We start from the raw sequence: 16,863 nt of genomic DNA, 5'->3' as shown, positions 1-16,863 counted from the left end.
ACGCATGTGCAGTGACGCATGTATCAGATGATGTTCGATTGGCCGTTATGCATGTCAATCGAGGCATGTGCTTCTCTGTGAGGATTTTGATTCGCTGAAAGATTTTTTCGAAGTTCTTTTTTATTTTTTGGATCATTTATCTTTGCTGGCCTGCGATCAACCCTCATGTCTTTGAAGATCGACCGGTTGATCGCGATCGACGTATGAGCCCCTCTGCACTAGATGGTCATCTGCACTGCCTTGTCGAATCCTTTTTTATTCATTGTGTTGAGGTTATATTTTGATCAATAAGGGCCCAGCGTTTGTCTTCTGCAGCCCAGCGCGATGAGGAACACCCTCCTGGGTCCTTAGTCACTACAACGACCTCCGGACACCACTGCAGCTCTAAATGCCCCTACAATTGGAGGGGTAGGGGGAAGCCGTAGGGGTAGAATTCAGATTCAGCCTTACTTTTGTATTTGCTCCTCTAAACCCAAGGTCATCCCTCAAACAGACTCTCAGCACTCTCGGCTAGGACGGATGAGGAATGTCTCTTCATCCAAAAGCTGCAGCTATCACTGGTCAAAACAGGTACACAAGGCCAGACAGAGAATAAAAAGGATTTCTGCAAATGAGCAAACAGCAGGTAGTCGGAGTGAAATACCGGACGAGCCCCCACTTTGTTACATCCACACTAGGTGTAATCATTTGGAGCAACCCAAAAATAACACAGACAGGGTGAACCTAAACCAAAAGGTTTATTTACAGAGATAAAACAAAAGAAATTAAAGCAATAAGATAGAAGAAGCAAATAATTCTTCAGAGAAAACCAAGGATAAAAAAAGAACAAAGTACCTAAAGTACCTATTCTTAAAAATGAATAAAGAGAAAATAAATACAATGTAAATGGAGGTTCTCCCCTGCAGACTCCATACCAAGAATTTACATACAAAAGACACAACAGAGCCCAGCCTGTGTCACAACCGCTGAGCGACAGCGAGGGCAACAACACTTCATACTGGTGTTTACTTAACCCGGATTACCTTCACCTAGTCGATAGGGGTGGGCTCAAACAACCTCTAAGAAACAACCAAACAAATGATTTGGCATTTTCCACCACAGTACATGCATAACACTCAATATCACAATAATTCTGACTCAGATTTGCTGGAAAGAGCTAGATTATTTTGTAGACATTGTGTTTTGATTACAAAGCTCTTTGCTGTCCTTGAAGTTCCGGTCTTCGCTGATAAGTATTCCCAGGGGAGTTGACTGTGCGCCTTGTTTTGACACATAACAATAAGATGCATAACATTTCCTGGAAATCGCACACATTTTTAACAGCACTGGATGCTGCTTTTAGAGCACAAAGTGGAAAGGGGTCAAACAGAAGCAGGACTGACTGCCATCTTTAGACTTTTATTTTGGTGGATTTCAAAAAGTATTCTCAACTAAAGCATAAGGCAAAATGGGGTTTAACTTTCAGAGAGGTTTTCCAGCATGAAGGCAGCTCTCCTGACAGAACAGACACACAAACAGCCAGGCAGACAGGCCTGGAAATGGAGAGCAAACAGCACTTCTCCTAAACACCATGTTTATGCAACTGCTACCCACAGAGTTAAGCAGCAACGTGACAACATGAAAAGAGAACACCAGTGACAACCACCTCCCCTGCTTGTCACACTTGTATCATTTCTCCCCTTGCTCTCTGCCGTGGAGAAGCCAGCCAGCTAATTCTGCGGTTTGACAAACAGGCTCGTGTGAGGCTGTGAAACACAGGCTTATTGTTTGCTTTGCAGTTAAGGACAGTGCAGCTGCGAGTAATCGAAACCCAGCAGAGGTGGTTCATGGAGAAAAGGACAAAGCAGCACAGCATTGTTGGGGAGCACGAGTTCTAATAGAGAAATCTGATCAATTTTCAGAAACCCATGTATGGGGGGGGGAAAGGTCGCAGTTTTGCTAGATTAGCAGGTCAGCGCCGGTCAGGGGTTCTGTTTATACACTGCTGCGACTTGTTAAAACCCCTCCTCAATATTCTCTGCTCTTTCAGCTCTGCAAACATTCTCACCCACAGACGACATCAATATGTTAGTGTCAAGTTATAACCAGGGAAATTATCACTTGAATGGGAGTTTGAAGGCTCAGAAACGGCAGCCGGCTCATCATCAGCGAGTCCTCACACGTCTCAGAGCATCGTTTAACCGCACCATCAGAAAGGTTTAATAAAGAAATCCTGCGCTGATGGATTCCCACAAGACATGCAGACGTGCACAGATAATGACGCTCTTTGGGTACATCACTGAGGAGTGCTGATAAATGAGCGTATTGTGTAATGTTTATTAGAAACTGCTTGGAGCTCTTCTCATTTCCTGCTCTCCAACAGCTTTCTGCTATTGCGATCGCACACGGTGCCACAAAAACATGTATTTCCCGAAGAGCTGACGCTGTTCTCACTTATTGGCTCACACCCAACTGGCAGATAAAATTGCAGGAGGCTCATCAATAATCGTCCACTTTATAAACGTACCAATTAGCAGCACATGAGAAAAGCAAAAGCTTTAGCTGAGAGTTTCTAATGATAATGTTAGGTGTTTGCTTTCCAATTAATTGTCAGCGTCTGCCTCATTTGTAGTATTTTTGACAGAAAGGAAATGCACAATAGCAATAATCAGGTTTGGAAGTAGGTGAGATTCGCTAAGGTTAACTCAACGTTTGAGCACGATGTGTCACAAAAGGAAATTTACACCTCTGTAGCGGCAACCCATTAATATACAGCCTTATTTATGATGTCCAAAAAGGCAATATTTAAAAAAGGGATCTTATAGTTATTCCTGTAGTTTTTTTTCCTGAAACTTAATTTAAGTAAGGTTAACAGAAGTATCATTTAAAATTAGTTACTAGAAGACACCTAAGTGAATTTAAGCAAACTTCTGATATTCATCCTTAAATTAGCGTAACTTGAAAGACGTTCTTCAAATATTGCCTTTTTATTCGTCATATTAAATCAGTGACCTTTATGTATGTTCTCTGTTAATTAGTTAATCTAAAGTATCTCTAATCCTCAGTGAAAATACAAGTTTTAACAAAAGTTCTCATTACAAACGGCTGTGTTCACACCAAATGTGAGTTGTCCCTGATGTATGTGGGAGAACCAACTGTCTAAAATGTTTTGCGTCAATCCTACATGGAAGCATTGACTATATACAGTATTTCAGTTACAATGCATGAAAAAGTCTGCAAAAGCATCGTTACTCACATCTCCATCTTTGGGTTCATGAGATCATTTAGAAACTCTAAGTACAATAAGCTTCGCCATCTCCTTTAGGAGCTGATAGCTGCTTTCAGCGGTACTTCCATCTCTCTGTGATCCAGTTTCACAACCTGCTGACCCACATTAGTCCGAGGAGGAAAAAATAAGAATGAAATTAGGGAACCTTTTTATCATTGTCTAGATACAAAAATATAATAAACTTTAGGAGGAAAACAATCAGACTATTCCTCTAGTTTGGCCTATGAAGCGTTTTTGCCAAAGTTCAGATATTTAAACTGGACAAGGGAAACACACTGCTGCAGACCTCCACGTCCAACCACTAGCCCAACGCTCAAAACGAGCCACAGGACCTCTGATCACGCCTGTACATTGACTTAACATTGAAACTGGCCGCTCCTGCCACCCAAATTGTATGAACGTAGCTTAAGATTTTCGGCATCGTTCTCAAGATATATATATATATATAGCACAACACCAGACCCATTAACATTTGCATCCTGTCCTCAAGAGCATTCATGCTTCTCAACAAACCACAGAAAGGAAGTGAAGCAAGGAGGAAGTGAAAGGCTTTTTTAATAGAAAAGAAACAGCTGACACAAATGACAAAAAGAAGCACTTACAAAAGAGTTGTTGAGTCAGTGCAAGTGGTTTAGAGAAGAGTCTGTAGACATTTATCAGTGTATGAAAGTCAAAAAGAACCAAATTTCTTCTTTGAAGCTTCTTTCTTTTGAAGCTCATTTCAGATGATGCCAACTTCAAAAAGTAGAATTCTCTGGGACTGAATGATGTTTCCAGGTGTTTTGATCCACTTCAGTTTAAGCTCTGATCACAAGTTTCTTTCACATTGGGACAGTCATGTGGATTTGATTCAAATACACTACTTTCATATGAAATGGTTCGCTTTCACAGGAGCAAACCATTCTCTGTTTACAAGAGAATTAAGTCTGATTTCTTAAATGGACCAGGGTTTACTCATTAGCTCACCTGTGTTCAGGTGAGCTCTCACATTAGTCATTTGCAGTAGACTATGGAACAGACGCTGGTGTGAATCAGGGTTTAGTTGTTATTTTTGTTATTGACCAAATACTTATTTTCCACCATAAATGACAAATAAATTCTTTAAAAATCAGACAATGGGATTTTCTGTTTTCTTTTAATTCTCATTTTATCTCTCATAGTTGAGGTATACCCATAATGAAAATTACAGACCTCTCAGCTTTTTAAGTGGGATGACTTGGACAATTGGTGGCTGACTGAATACATTTTTGCCCAACTGTATAACAGGAAATTATGTCCTAGAAAACGACACATATTTTTGGATTTTGTCTAAAAACTGCAAAATCCTGTTTAAAAAAAAACACTGGGAACGCTTTTACAGATGTTCGGAGTGGAACTTCAAAGGTTTAATCCAGTTTTTACAGTATCAGAAGCTACTTCGAATCGAAAAGGTTTATCGTAAAGAAAGCACATTTAAACTGCTTCCTTCCACACTGGTAGGAACGATGATTAACTGGTGTACAACCAAAAATAGTAAGAGGAAACAGGAAGAGGGGACCAACAGATGAAACACAGGTGTGGAGTAATGAGGCATCTAAACACAGCTGGGACGAGTGCATCAAGGCTGAGGCTGGATCGGTCTATAAGGCCTCGCAAGTTTAGCTTTTGAGCTCCTATATAGTGCGCTCCAAACTCATTAAGTCGGGGATGTTTTGTACTTCATCTGATGATATAGACCATCATGCTTCACAGCTCTGGCGCCAACAGAGCGCACCAACTCTTAACATCTTCTGCTCACTGTTGGGTTTTTCTTCCCCTTTGGGAGCGTCAAGCACAATAAGCTCAGACATCTGTCCTGTGATGAGACTCATATCCTCTGCTTAAGCTCCTGGGTTTTCTCGCACATTTCGATTTTTTTTTTTTCCCTAAAGCTGTCAGAAATGTTAGCTTTTCGCTGTAAGATTAGAGCTTCAAGAGTGGTTTAAATAGAAGATTAAAAGTTGGTCTGTTAATGTTTTCTTAACTGAATTAGTTTCAGACATGCTAATAATTACAATACAATCAATATGATACAAACTTGTAAATAATGATAGCAAAAATAACAACAATATAATAAGAATTGTAACTTATTGAAGCCTGCCTCTTGAAAAAACCTTATAATTATACTATCAAGATTAATATGATACCCTAACAGCAATGATAATAATAATAATAGCAGTTTTTATTATTATTATTGTTGTTGTTATTAGCAGTTGAGTAACAAAAATAATCGTGTTCACCCTTATCAATATACAGCAATTATCAGTCATTATATCATGCTAAATCAACTTTTTTGGGGTTTAAGTGTATTATAATATTTATTCTTCACAAAAACAACCCCAAAGTGGAATTTTGATCCTTTCATCCATTTCTGAGTATTTCTCTAACAACCTGCGCTCTGAACTCCAGCCCCTCCCAACCCATGAAAATATTTCACATTGTAATGTCACAAAGTGGGGAACAGCCCCTTCCAGGAAGAGTCTGCACTGCCAGCCCCACCACCAGGATAACGCACACACCCCTTTTTCTCAGTGGACCTAGCTGGAATCAGCTAAACTCTTTATGTGCACAATATGCATATCCATCTTTGCAAAAGTTCAGATTTTGTTTGTTTCTATTGGCAAAATGCAAACATGCTGTCGTCTTGACATCATGAATTGGGCGGCACTCACACAGAGCAAAAAGCGGAGCCTCAGAGATTGTCTTACTTCTAGATAAAAAGAGCTGTGAATATAACTAATATTTCATTTAAAACAAACATTCTTTAGTGTGCCAAATATATGATCATATGTATGGAAAAGGTTTACTCTGAAAAGCTTAAGAATAGCATGATACGGCCCTTCAACTATTCCAATGTTTGTTGCACACTCCAGTTCGTTCCTTTGCTAATTTGAATTTGACTGTTCTTCCTTGATTATGGGAATTTTCTCCTATCGTAAATCATTTCTGGATGTTATTTGGTAATAAGTACTTATATGCTTTATATCAGTGGTCCCTTCAGGCCACGGACCAGTTTGATGTCAGACAATATTTTCATGGACCGGCCTGTGTAAAATATCTTTCAACTGTATTCATGCACTAGATTTTGTGTAGGACCCGTTCAAATGTGATCTAGATTTTCCCCTAATCCTAATTGTCAAAGTGGAAACTTCAGACACCAACTTCAGCCTAGTCCAAATTTTAAGATGCAACAAATAAATACAAATATATGTGTGTGTGTGTGTATATATATATATATATATATATATATATATATATATATATATATATATATATATATATATATATATATATATATATATATATATATACACATTAGGCCTGCACAATATACCGCAAATTTATCGTTATCGCGACATTAAGCTGTGCAATATGCATACCGCAAAAGACGGTGAAAATCGCAATAAATGGTTACCTTAAATGTGCTAAAACAAACTCACGGCAGCTTGAAGTATTTAATGTATCAAATAAATCCATTTATGCGTTTAACCAATCGGAAGGACCAGTTAACGTTGTTGATCAATCAGATGAGCCCTTTTATGTTTGATGTTTGCCTCCTATGTCGACGAGGGTCATTTGGAGTATGATTTTTAAACTGTTGCAGTGAAATGGAAATTATGTTTTTGGTTGTTTTGTTATTTGTTTACATACCGCAAATTATATCGTTATCGCAATATTAATCACTAATGTCGCATATCGCGAGTTTTCCTCATATCGTGCAGCCCTAATATATATATATATACAGTATAGACCAAAAGTTTGGACACACCTTCTCATTCAAAGAGTTTTCTTTATTTTCATGGCTATGAAAATTGTAGAGTCGCACTGAAGGCATCAAAACTATGAATTCACACATGTGGAATTATATACATAAAAAGAAAGTATGAAACAACTGAAAATATGTCATATTGTAGGTTCTTCTTGCTTTGTAGTAATCTTGTCTTGATTACTGCTTTGCACACTCTTGGTATTCTCTTGATGAGCTTCAAGAGGTAGTCGCCTGAAATGGTTTTTACTTCACAGGTGTGCCCTGTCAGGTTTAACAAGTGTGATTTCTTTCCTTATAAATGGGATTGGGAACATCAGTTGTGTTGTGCAGAAGTCAGGTGGATACACAGCTGATAGTCCTACTGAATAGACTGTTAGAATTTGTATTATGGCAAGAAAATAGCAGCTAAGTACAGAAAAACGAGTGGCCATCATTACTTGGCGCTTTTCTACCTACAACGCCCAAAGCGCTTTACAGTCACAGCCAGTCACACACACATTCACTCACTGGTGGCGGCTTCGCTGCCAAACACAGCCGCCAACCTCCCACCAGAGGCAAGGACTCATGGCGGGAATCGAACCTGTAAACTGACTATCATAGGTCGATCGCCCTACCGCTGCACCACGGCCGCCCCAATCCACAATTTTCATTAAATAAAGAAAAACTCTTTGAATGAAAAGGCGTGTCCAAATTTTTGGTCTGTACTGTATGTATGATCACTAAAACTGGTATTTTCCAGAAATTGAAAAAAGAGCAAAAAAGAACAGATTTCACTGCAGGAGTAATTTTATTAGCAGCATCCTCATAACAGTAGACTGCCAGTTGCTGAATATGATCCATTATTATGGTGTTGGAAAACATTGATTAGTTTGCTTCAAGTATCCTTCTTTGTGGATCTGTACTACTTGTATTTGGAGTATTTATTATGAATGTAATGTAGATTTGTTCTGTTTCATGCAGGAAGGAGAGTGTGATGTCCTTTGAGGGTAGCTCTTGTGTTTACAGTATCTACTACTACTGTTGCCTGGTTACAATTTGTTAAACATTCCTATAAACATACGTCTGTGGTACCATCCCATCATTTTCAGTGCGTTTAGTGCTGCACAGCTTGGCTAAACTCACTGTAGGATGTCAGGAGGAGTTCATCACTTGAATTAGTGATTGAAGTGTTGCACACTCCACCTCCATCTGCATTTCAAATCGATTCAGCTGGGACCCATCAATACCGTCTCAGGAATCATCAAGCACTTTCAGGATACGCCGTAGTAACACATCATAGAGCGAGTGGCTAATCACGCTCCGTTGTTGAGGTGAAGTCCACAATCAGATGAACTTCAATGGACCAGAAGGATCCTCAGAATCAGTGGTTTTATGCTGATGACACTGCAATTCAGCAACATTTCCAAGAACACATAAACTTATGGGGGAGTTTCTGGAAAATGAAGCTTTAATGTCCAGTTCACACTAAATTAATCTGTAAAACACTAGATCTACCACAAAAGGGCAATGAAGATACCTCATGTTTCTTTTTGTCTAAAGCTGCTCTGAGTGTGTTTTGGTATTGTTCCTTCAAAGTTCAAGCCCTGTCATTTTGCTGCCAAAAAGAAACTCATGGGTTGAGTCTTTCTTTCCTGCGAATAAAAGGTCTCATTGGTTTTTTTTTTCTTCATCATCTCGCTGTCTCTGTGCATCAACCCGAGGCCGCCTGTAATCAGCACGCCTTGAGCTCTCACAAAGGTCATTCTGCCCCTTTGATGGTGTTTTGATTCATCCCTTCCTCTTCTCTCCCCCTCCCACCCTTCCTCTCCTTCCCCCTCCACACAGGGAAGCTGGAGAGTCACCACCACCAGGGTGCCAAGAAGGGGCTGGTTCCATCAGCAGCAGACTGACGCTGGAGGACAGGCTCAAGGGGAACACGGCAAATGACCGTCTTTAAGCAGTTGGTCTCAGCGACCAGTGTCAGCTGGTCTTTTTTCCTTTCATCACTTTAATAAACACATAAATAATGTTAGTTACATGCAAAAAAAAAAAAAATAACCTTATTTTTTGTTTCTAGATTATTTTTCCGGCAAAAATAAAGTGTCAAAATAAATCAAACTATTTTAAGATGCTTTTGTATTAAAAAAAAAAGATTTGTGTTGCAATACAAGAATCCCCCAAGTTAAGACAATTCATCATTTATTTTTAGTTAAACAGCCAGAGGAGATTTTTATTTTTATTTAACTCATGCAAATCAGACTTAACCTTCACACATTTAAGGCCGCATTTACACCAACAGCAGACTTTTGACTATAAACAGAGCGTTGTCTGTTTTAGTGCAGCCGTTTCGTGACAACAGGAAAACAAATACTAAAAATAGTAAAAGCTGCTCCATCTCGTCAATCCAGCTTCACCAAGCAACATATGTTTTGTTTTTTCAATTCAGGATTAGAAATATTGAAACCTTTTCTAGTTTTAAGGCTAATGGAAATGCAGTATAAGGTTTCTGCAAGTAAATACGCAACTGCTCACAAACATTTATACTATGTTGGGTTTTTTTTTTTTTCTACAATTGTAAAGCAAAGAAAATCAAAAACATGCTAAAAGTTTCATGAAGGCACCTGAGGGTGATGAGACTGTTTTGTAAAAATGCGGAGCTCCCAAACCAATGCCATATGATAAATCTTACAACAAACATTTGCTTCTAGATTGGTTTAAAAAATGGTTGTGGTCCGTGTTCTCATTATTTTCTTTCTTGATTGTCAAACCGGGGCAAATAATTGTGTACTTCATAATTAAAAAGTATATTTGACCTCAAAATACAAAGAAAAAGGTGTTTTGTTTTTTGTTTTTTTGCTTGACAGATAATAATTCTTAGTGATCAGCCTTGTGTTTTTTTATGAAGGACTGCAAGGAACAGATTGGTTTCCCAATCTTTTTTCTTACTGTGCATTTAAACAAAATATGCCGCCTCCACAAAAGTTTCGTCATTTTCAAAAGTATGTCATAAATAAACCTCGCCTCACTGAACAGATTCGTGAGTCAGTTTAAAAACATCTGTCTTTTTTCATCGCCGCCAACAAACATGGCTCCTGTATCCACAGGAAGGGAGGTGGAAAGAGTCTCACTGTCGGGGAAATATCAGCACATGCAGGCCGCTACCTGTTTGGCAGACTGTGCCAAAGTTAGGCAGAGAAAAACACTCAGCCTGTGATTCTATGGGACGACATCAGTGCTCACAGAATGAAAGAAATGATGAATCAGGGCCTGACTCCAGATACACAACCGGAACTGAAACAAGGCTGTTTGCACTTGTTTACTTAAAGCTGCACAGAAAAGTGTTGAGTTGTTCCTCTAAGCCTCGCTCTGCAGTAAAGCCCTCAGACTTTTGGACTCAACTCAGATGGAATTTCACGTACTCCCTCCATACATGCAGCAACACGCTGTCAGAGAGGATAAAACTGGGATGCAGGGATATTTTCAGTCTAAACAGCTTGTGTTATTTCATGTGTGCCCTCCACCTGATCCTGCTTTCTTGCCTTATGGGTCCTTTGCTTACAGGCCTTCAGCAATATCTGCATTTTTAAAGCCCATAATCTTAATGTTTCCACTAAAACCATGTAGGATTCAAAAAAGACAAAATTCCCTTAAGACCTTGCGCTGTTGAACTCAGCCTCAGTATCTTGTCATGGTCACTTGCTTTTTTGGAAAACAAGGGGAAAGATGTCTCAGATATCATGTGTGCTGTTTTTTATGAACGAAACTTCCGATTTCCTGCACTGATGGATGTGAGGCTTTTTACAGAGGTGCAACAAACAGATTTAAAGCTAATCTCTATGCATTCTACTGTTTAAAGCAAGAAGACAGTTTGTAATTTCTGCACGTACGTTTCTAATAAAGCTTGGTCATGCAAGACAACACAAATGAGCATTGGGTCAAAAATAGAAGATTGAAGCCGGTTTTTGAGGAACGACATTAGACTACTAAAGCAAGTTTGCTTTTTAGACTCCATGAAGAAAAAAGAAAGTATTTAAATTTCACTGTTAAAATAATGTTTAAATATAAATGAAAAAATCCTTGCACTTGGTTACAAGATCAGAAAGCAAGAGGACTTTCGCGATGAAAATGCACGCACACAGCAGCTTTTAAGTGATTTTGCATTTGGTGATTGTTGAGTTGAAACCAACCGTCATAAGTTGTGTGAGGGATTTTATTTCACCAGCACAAGAACAAGAACTCTATAAATATCCTGCTTTCAACAGAAAGAAAATCTGCTTCCATGCTGATGAAAGTTCAGCTGTGGTCACTTGTGTGACAGAAGATTAATCAGGAAAAGGTTCCAACAAACTTTTAATATTAAATTTGCAAAAAAAAACTTTATATTTTTACTTTTATATTCTGGTATTTTTGCTAAATCAACAAATTTACAAAGAATTAACTCCAGGCCTGGAGTTGATTAGAGGACTCGTGTTTGCATTTGGAAGATTGTGCTGTGAACAGACAACATGCAGTCAAAGGAGCTCTCCAAGCAGGTGAAAGGAGCCATCATTAATAGGAGTGGAAAAATCAACAGTGTGGTACATCCTGAAAAAGAAAGAAAGCACTGGTGAACTCAGCAATGGAAGACAACAGTGGTGGATGATGGCAGAATCATTTCCATGATGAAGAGGAACCCGTTCACAATAGCCAACCAACTGAACAACACTCATAAGTCTCAAGAATAGGAAGGCTAGATTGGACTTTGCTAAAAAAAAAAAAAAAAAAAAAAAAAAAAGCATCCCAGTGGCATTGGCATGGCTGCTAGTAGCACTGGGACACTAGTGTTTATTGATGACGTGACACAGGACAGAAGCAGCCCAATGAATTCTGAGGTGTTCAGAGACATACTGTCTGTGCAGATCCAGGTGAATGCAGCCAAACTGATTGGGCGGCGTTTCATAATACAGATGGACAACGACCCAAAACATACAGCCAAAGCAACTCAGGAGTTTATTAAAGCAAAGAGGTGGAAAATTCTTGAATGTCCAAGTCAGTCACCTGATCTTAACCCAACTGAGCAGCATTTCACTTGTTGAAGACTAAACTTCAGACAGTAAGGCCCACAAACAAACAGCAACTGAAATCCGCTGCAGTAAAGGCCTGGCAGAGCATTCAGAAGGAGAAGACCCAGCATCTGATGATGTCCATGAGTTTAAAACTTCAGGCTGTCATTGCCAACAAAGGCTTTTCAACCAAATATTAGTAATGTCCATTTTGTTTTCAGTTATTTCATTTGTCCAATGACTTTCGAGCCCTTGAAATGAAGGGATTGTGTTTAAAAAATGCTTTAGTTTTTCACATTTTATGCAATCTTTTTGTTTAACCCATTGAATAAAAGCTGAAAGTCTGCACTTCAATGGCATCTGAGTTGTTTTATTTAAAATTCACTGTACGGTAGTAATGTACAGAAACTAAATTAGAATGTGTTTCTGTCCAAATATTTATGGTCCTGACTGTACATCCTATTCTAAGTTTTTACATAACATTTAGATTTAAACTTTTAATATTTAGTTGTGCTTAGATTGTTCACCTTTAAATGAAATGTAGAGTGGTATATTGCGCTTCACCTTTTGCGATCTCACAGTTTTGCTGATTTTTTTTCAGAGCAATTTTGTTCTGCTTCCTGATTGGCTGTAGACTTTGTCAGTCAATCTCTGTGCCGTGCGTACTTTCCGGAATGCGTTTTAGTTTACTAAATCTGAATAAATCTTTTATCACAAGCATTGACTGCACATGAGAACTGGACTGAGTGACTCCTCCCCCTCGTGTTCCATACAGGAAGTACTTGCCAAGATCCCATAGACTTCTACTGAGAAGTAAACAGCTATTACTCAGTCATTCTATTTGTCAGAATAACTATTCTTGCTCTACTAACTTTTTTTAACATGTTCTTGATAATCCGATTTTTTTAATGATTTTCTTTTTTTTTTGCGAGTCATTCAAGCTATAAACTGACCAATCAGATGCCTCTATAAAAGCATGTGGTCTCACATCAAACGTTCAAATTATTTGACAGATTTTGTGTAGGCTGCTTTGAAGTGGTAGGGGTGTGGAATTCCAACAAGCTAAATCCTGATTGACGAGAGTGGTTGCCATAGAAACGTTGACTCAGACCGAGTCTGTCACTGCTTACTGACCGTTTCTGGTTTCAACAAGCAGCGCAGAGACAAATGGCGACCGAATATACTTCATGACGTTGGAACCGGGAGTAAGCCGTTTACTACCGGTGACGTCACACTCACTCAGTCCAGTTCTCTTAGGCATCAATGGGCGGGACATACAAAAGGAAAAGCTTCATAGTGTCTCCGAATTGGTCCATCCTGTCATTAACGCTGATTGAAATCAAAAGAGCGGATTTTTCAATAATCCTCCACACAGTTTTCGTGAATGAAAAACCAAAACAATCAACCTTAAAAAAACGTTTACACCAAGCTGTGGGTCAACATTTTTAAGCTTTTTAACATTGGAATCAATAGGAAATTGTAGCCTGCCCCCAGTGGTCTTTTGAGGAACTGCAACATGTGCTACGTACGGGTGCTTCTAACACAGAGCGAGAAGGTGGGGGCTGAGTTCACACATTACACTGCAGCTTGTTTACTCCTCCTGAAAGTGTTGGGTGTTTCTTTGTACTAAGCAGTTTTCTCCCCGAGGGCGTGTTTTACTGCCGCTCCAGAAGCATGTAGTGTGATTCCTCCACACACACTTACACACACACACACCCATCCGGCTAATGTTTTTGCGTAATTCACTGTTGATTAGCTTAGATTTACTCTTGTTTGAGTTGCAGATTAGCCACAACTCTGCGCTTCACTCCATTCAGCAGGAGGACACATAATTGCGCCAGCCCTCCCAGTAATCTCCCAGCTAAAGAATGTAAGAGGTCTCCTTTGTGCAGACCCTCAATAGAAGGTGTTTTTCTGTCAGAGCGGTTGCCTAAGAATTCACTAAAGTGAGGATCCAGTGAATCAGTGATGACAGCTACTTGCCCCGTGGGTGGCCTTTTCTTCTGTCTTCCAGATCTGGGGGCATTTCTCCGGATGGGAACGGCCTCCGAGTTCACATAAACACGGCCTGTTTTCCGTTGATCTGAACAATTAGACACATGCAGCTTTTTTGTTGTTGTTGTTGTTTGTTTTATTGTTGCGGAGCCTCTCAGAAAATCGACATGAGATCATGTGCTGTTGGGTTTTTTTTTTTTTCCTGCGCAGATGATGGGGAGTTCTGTTGCAGGGGGGAAATGTTGGCCCCGCCCCTTTAACGGGGGAAAACGGCTGTGCTGACGGAACTGCAGTGAAATGAGGGTTGAAAGTGGAGTGCCCGGTCCACTGGGTCGGGTGAGCAAACCTAGGTGCAAACATGGGGATTGGCTGTTTATGAGGAAGTAAATGTAGAAGACGGGTTCTTGGCTGGGGGCTGGGATCTTCAAGAGCCTCTGCTGGGTGCCTGGCAACATCTCAAAGCTGTCTGGAACTTTACCGTGCATTAAGATTTGCCTGTTTAAACCCTGGAGAACTCCATGGCAGCCGATTCCTCTTGGTTTTTTGTTTTTTTTCAGTCTTGAGGCAGTTAACCAGTGTCTGACTGCAGGCAGGAGAGCGTCATAGATTTGTTTTTCAGAGGTATAGGTAAAAGACGAGATCCAATATTTGATTTGGGAGGGGGGAGCCTGCAGCCTTGGTGGTGTTTGCATGTGAAAACAGAGAGCAGGTGTTTAGAAAAGCCTTATTGACTCCAAGAAGATCTGTGGAAAATATCTTTTCAAGGTTTTACAAACACAAATGTGCGACAGTTTAGGATGTGGAGGAGCTGAGAAAACCAAAAACTGCGTTTTTGACACAAAGGTTCTATATCATGCTAAATCCATTTTTTGAGCTTTTAAGCGTATTACAATGTTCATACCTCACAAAAAACAACCCCAAAGCGATATTTTGATCCATGCATCTCTGAGTACTCCTCTAAAAACCTGCTCTCTGAGCACCAGCCCCTCCCGTTGCACGAAAACGAGCAGGTTCTCCCATTCGTACATTTGAAAGGAAGGAACAGCCCCTTCCAGGAAGAGTCTGCGCTGCCAGATCCACCCCCAGGCTAACACACACGCACACTTTCTCTGTGGAGCTATGAGCTGCAAAAAAATTTTCATTTTACATGCACAGAATGCACGTCCATCTTTGCAAAATCTCCGATGTTTTCTTGGGCTAAACGAAGACACGCTGTCGAGGCCGACACTAGGTTGTTTGCATGGATGTTGTGACACTAGGTTGTTGTGAATTTGGGCTAAACAAATAAAATTGAATTTAATTGTTTTAGTCATGTTTTGTCAATTGCGTTTACATGTCAGATAACTGAGCCAGATGATGGTAAAAGTTTTACCGTATTTTCCGGACTATAAGTCGCCCTTTTTTCATAGTTTGGCAAGGGGTGCGACTTATACTCCGCAGCGACTTATATTAGAAGTAAATTAAAATAAATACGTTGTTAACCCTCCTGTTATGTTCATTTGTGAGGAACAGAGATGATGTTCCTGGGTCAAATTGATGTATGAGGTATGTTAAGTGTTAAGAGTATGTTAAGTGACTCAGAGAATCAGCAAACTTTTTTTTACAGTAAGATCTTGAAGGCTAACAACATAATATTCTATTTTCCAATGATTTCATAGATTCAGAAATGCGATAAAACTTACAACTGTTTCTACAAATACAGGATGAAAACAGAGTATTAGTTGGACAATGATGCTTCATGAAAAGAATAAATAATTAAGTTTGAGAAAGAATTACTGCGAAATTTTGAGATAAACAGTCTGCTATGATTGTGTCAAATGAGGTTGTGAAAGTTATTAGTTCTTGGTCTCAGATTTTGTCAAATAAATTTCCCGTCAAAATGCGACTTATAGTCCAGTGCGACTTATCTGTGTTTTTTTTCTACTTTAAATGCATTTTTGGGCTGGTGCGACTTATACTCCGGTGCGACTTATAGTCCGGAAAATACGGTAGTTACTTTCAGAGTCGTTTATTACTTTTTTATCATATTTGTATATTTAGAAAAAATTGATTCTACACCAATATGGGATGTTTATAATTCATAGTAAAAGGAGAAAAAAGATGATGGTGTACCAAAGTCATATTCATTAAAAAAAAGGTCATGTTTGACTTTATAGCATTTTTAAAATTCAAGTAAATCTGCTGCAGCATCTTATTTGACACACGATGCATTCTATTTTGAAAGGAGCTTGTATCTGCCGCTTTCAAAAGTAAAAGAAGTTACAGTTGTTATATATAGAAAGAATGAAATTATTCTAAACATTTAAAAGCTACATTTTGTAGATCTTCTTTCTCTTTCGGCTTTTCCCATCAGGGGTCGCCACAGCGACTCATAAACGGCTTAATTTTTTTTTACCCCGTTTTAAAGGTAAATCACCAGAGCAAACGTTATACCAGTAAAAGAAAATCCCAAAAAAGGTGTCAGGTTTAAGGTTGCAGACCCTTAGATACACTTGGATTTTTTTTAGACAAACACTTTCCTTAAATAAAGCTCGATTACACAAAGAAAAGCTTGAATCTAGCCCCACATTAGTGGCAAATGAGGGAATGTAGTTGCACAAAAGGCAGGATGAGGTTTCTGGCTTTTTAGGAATCACCATCATTTAAAAAGTCTTCCAGCGGTGGTCGGATAAAGTACAGAAGCTGTGGACACCGATTCCTCCGAGATCCCTCAGAGGTGAAGAACAGTTCAAGACCCACCATATAGTCCGGGCTTTGAACTTTTATTTTGAAAGACAATCCAAACCCATTCT

General features: G+C 39.3%; 1 protein-coding gene across 2 annotated transcripts in view; it reads left to right on the top strand.

Moving 5' to 3' along the window:
* The window catches only part of trip4 (thyroid hormone receptor interactor 4), a 113,660-nt gene extending 103,794 nt beyond the window's left edge, over nt 1-9,866 (top strand). For both annotated transcript variants that reach the window (XM_023952878.2, XM_023952874.2), the window contains one exon: nt 8,880-9,866. In XM_023952878.2, the coding sequence (XP_023808646.1) occupies nt 8,880-8,944 (65 nt within the window). In that variant the 3' untranslated portion in view covers nt 8,945-9,866. The remainder of the gene's footprint in view (nt 1-8,879) is intronic.
* The last annotated feature ends 6,997 nt before the right edge of the window (nt 9,867-16,863 follow it).

This window comes from Oryzias latipes, chromosome 3, assembly GCF_053564925.1.
Source record: "Oryzias latipes strain Hd-rR chromosome 3, Olatipes_Hd-rR_3.1".
NCBI classification, from domain to species: domain Eukaryota; kingdom Metazoa; phylum Chordata; class Actinopteri; order Beloniformes; family Adrianichthyidae; genus Oryzias; species Oryzias latipes.
The sequence above is the reverse complement of the archived record's forward strand: the minus strand, read 5'-3'. Positions and strand labels throughout refer to the sequence as shown.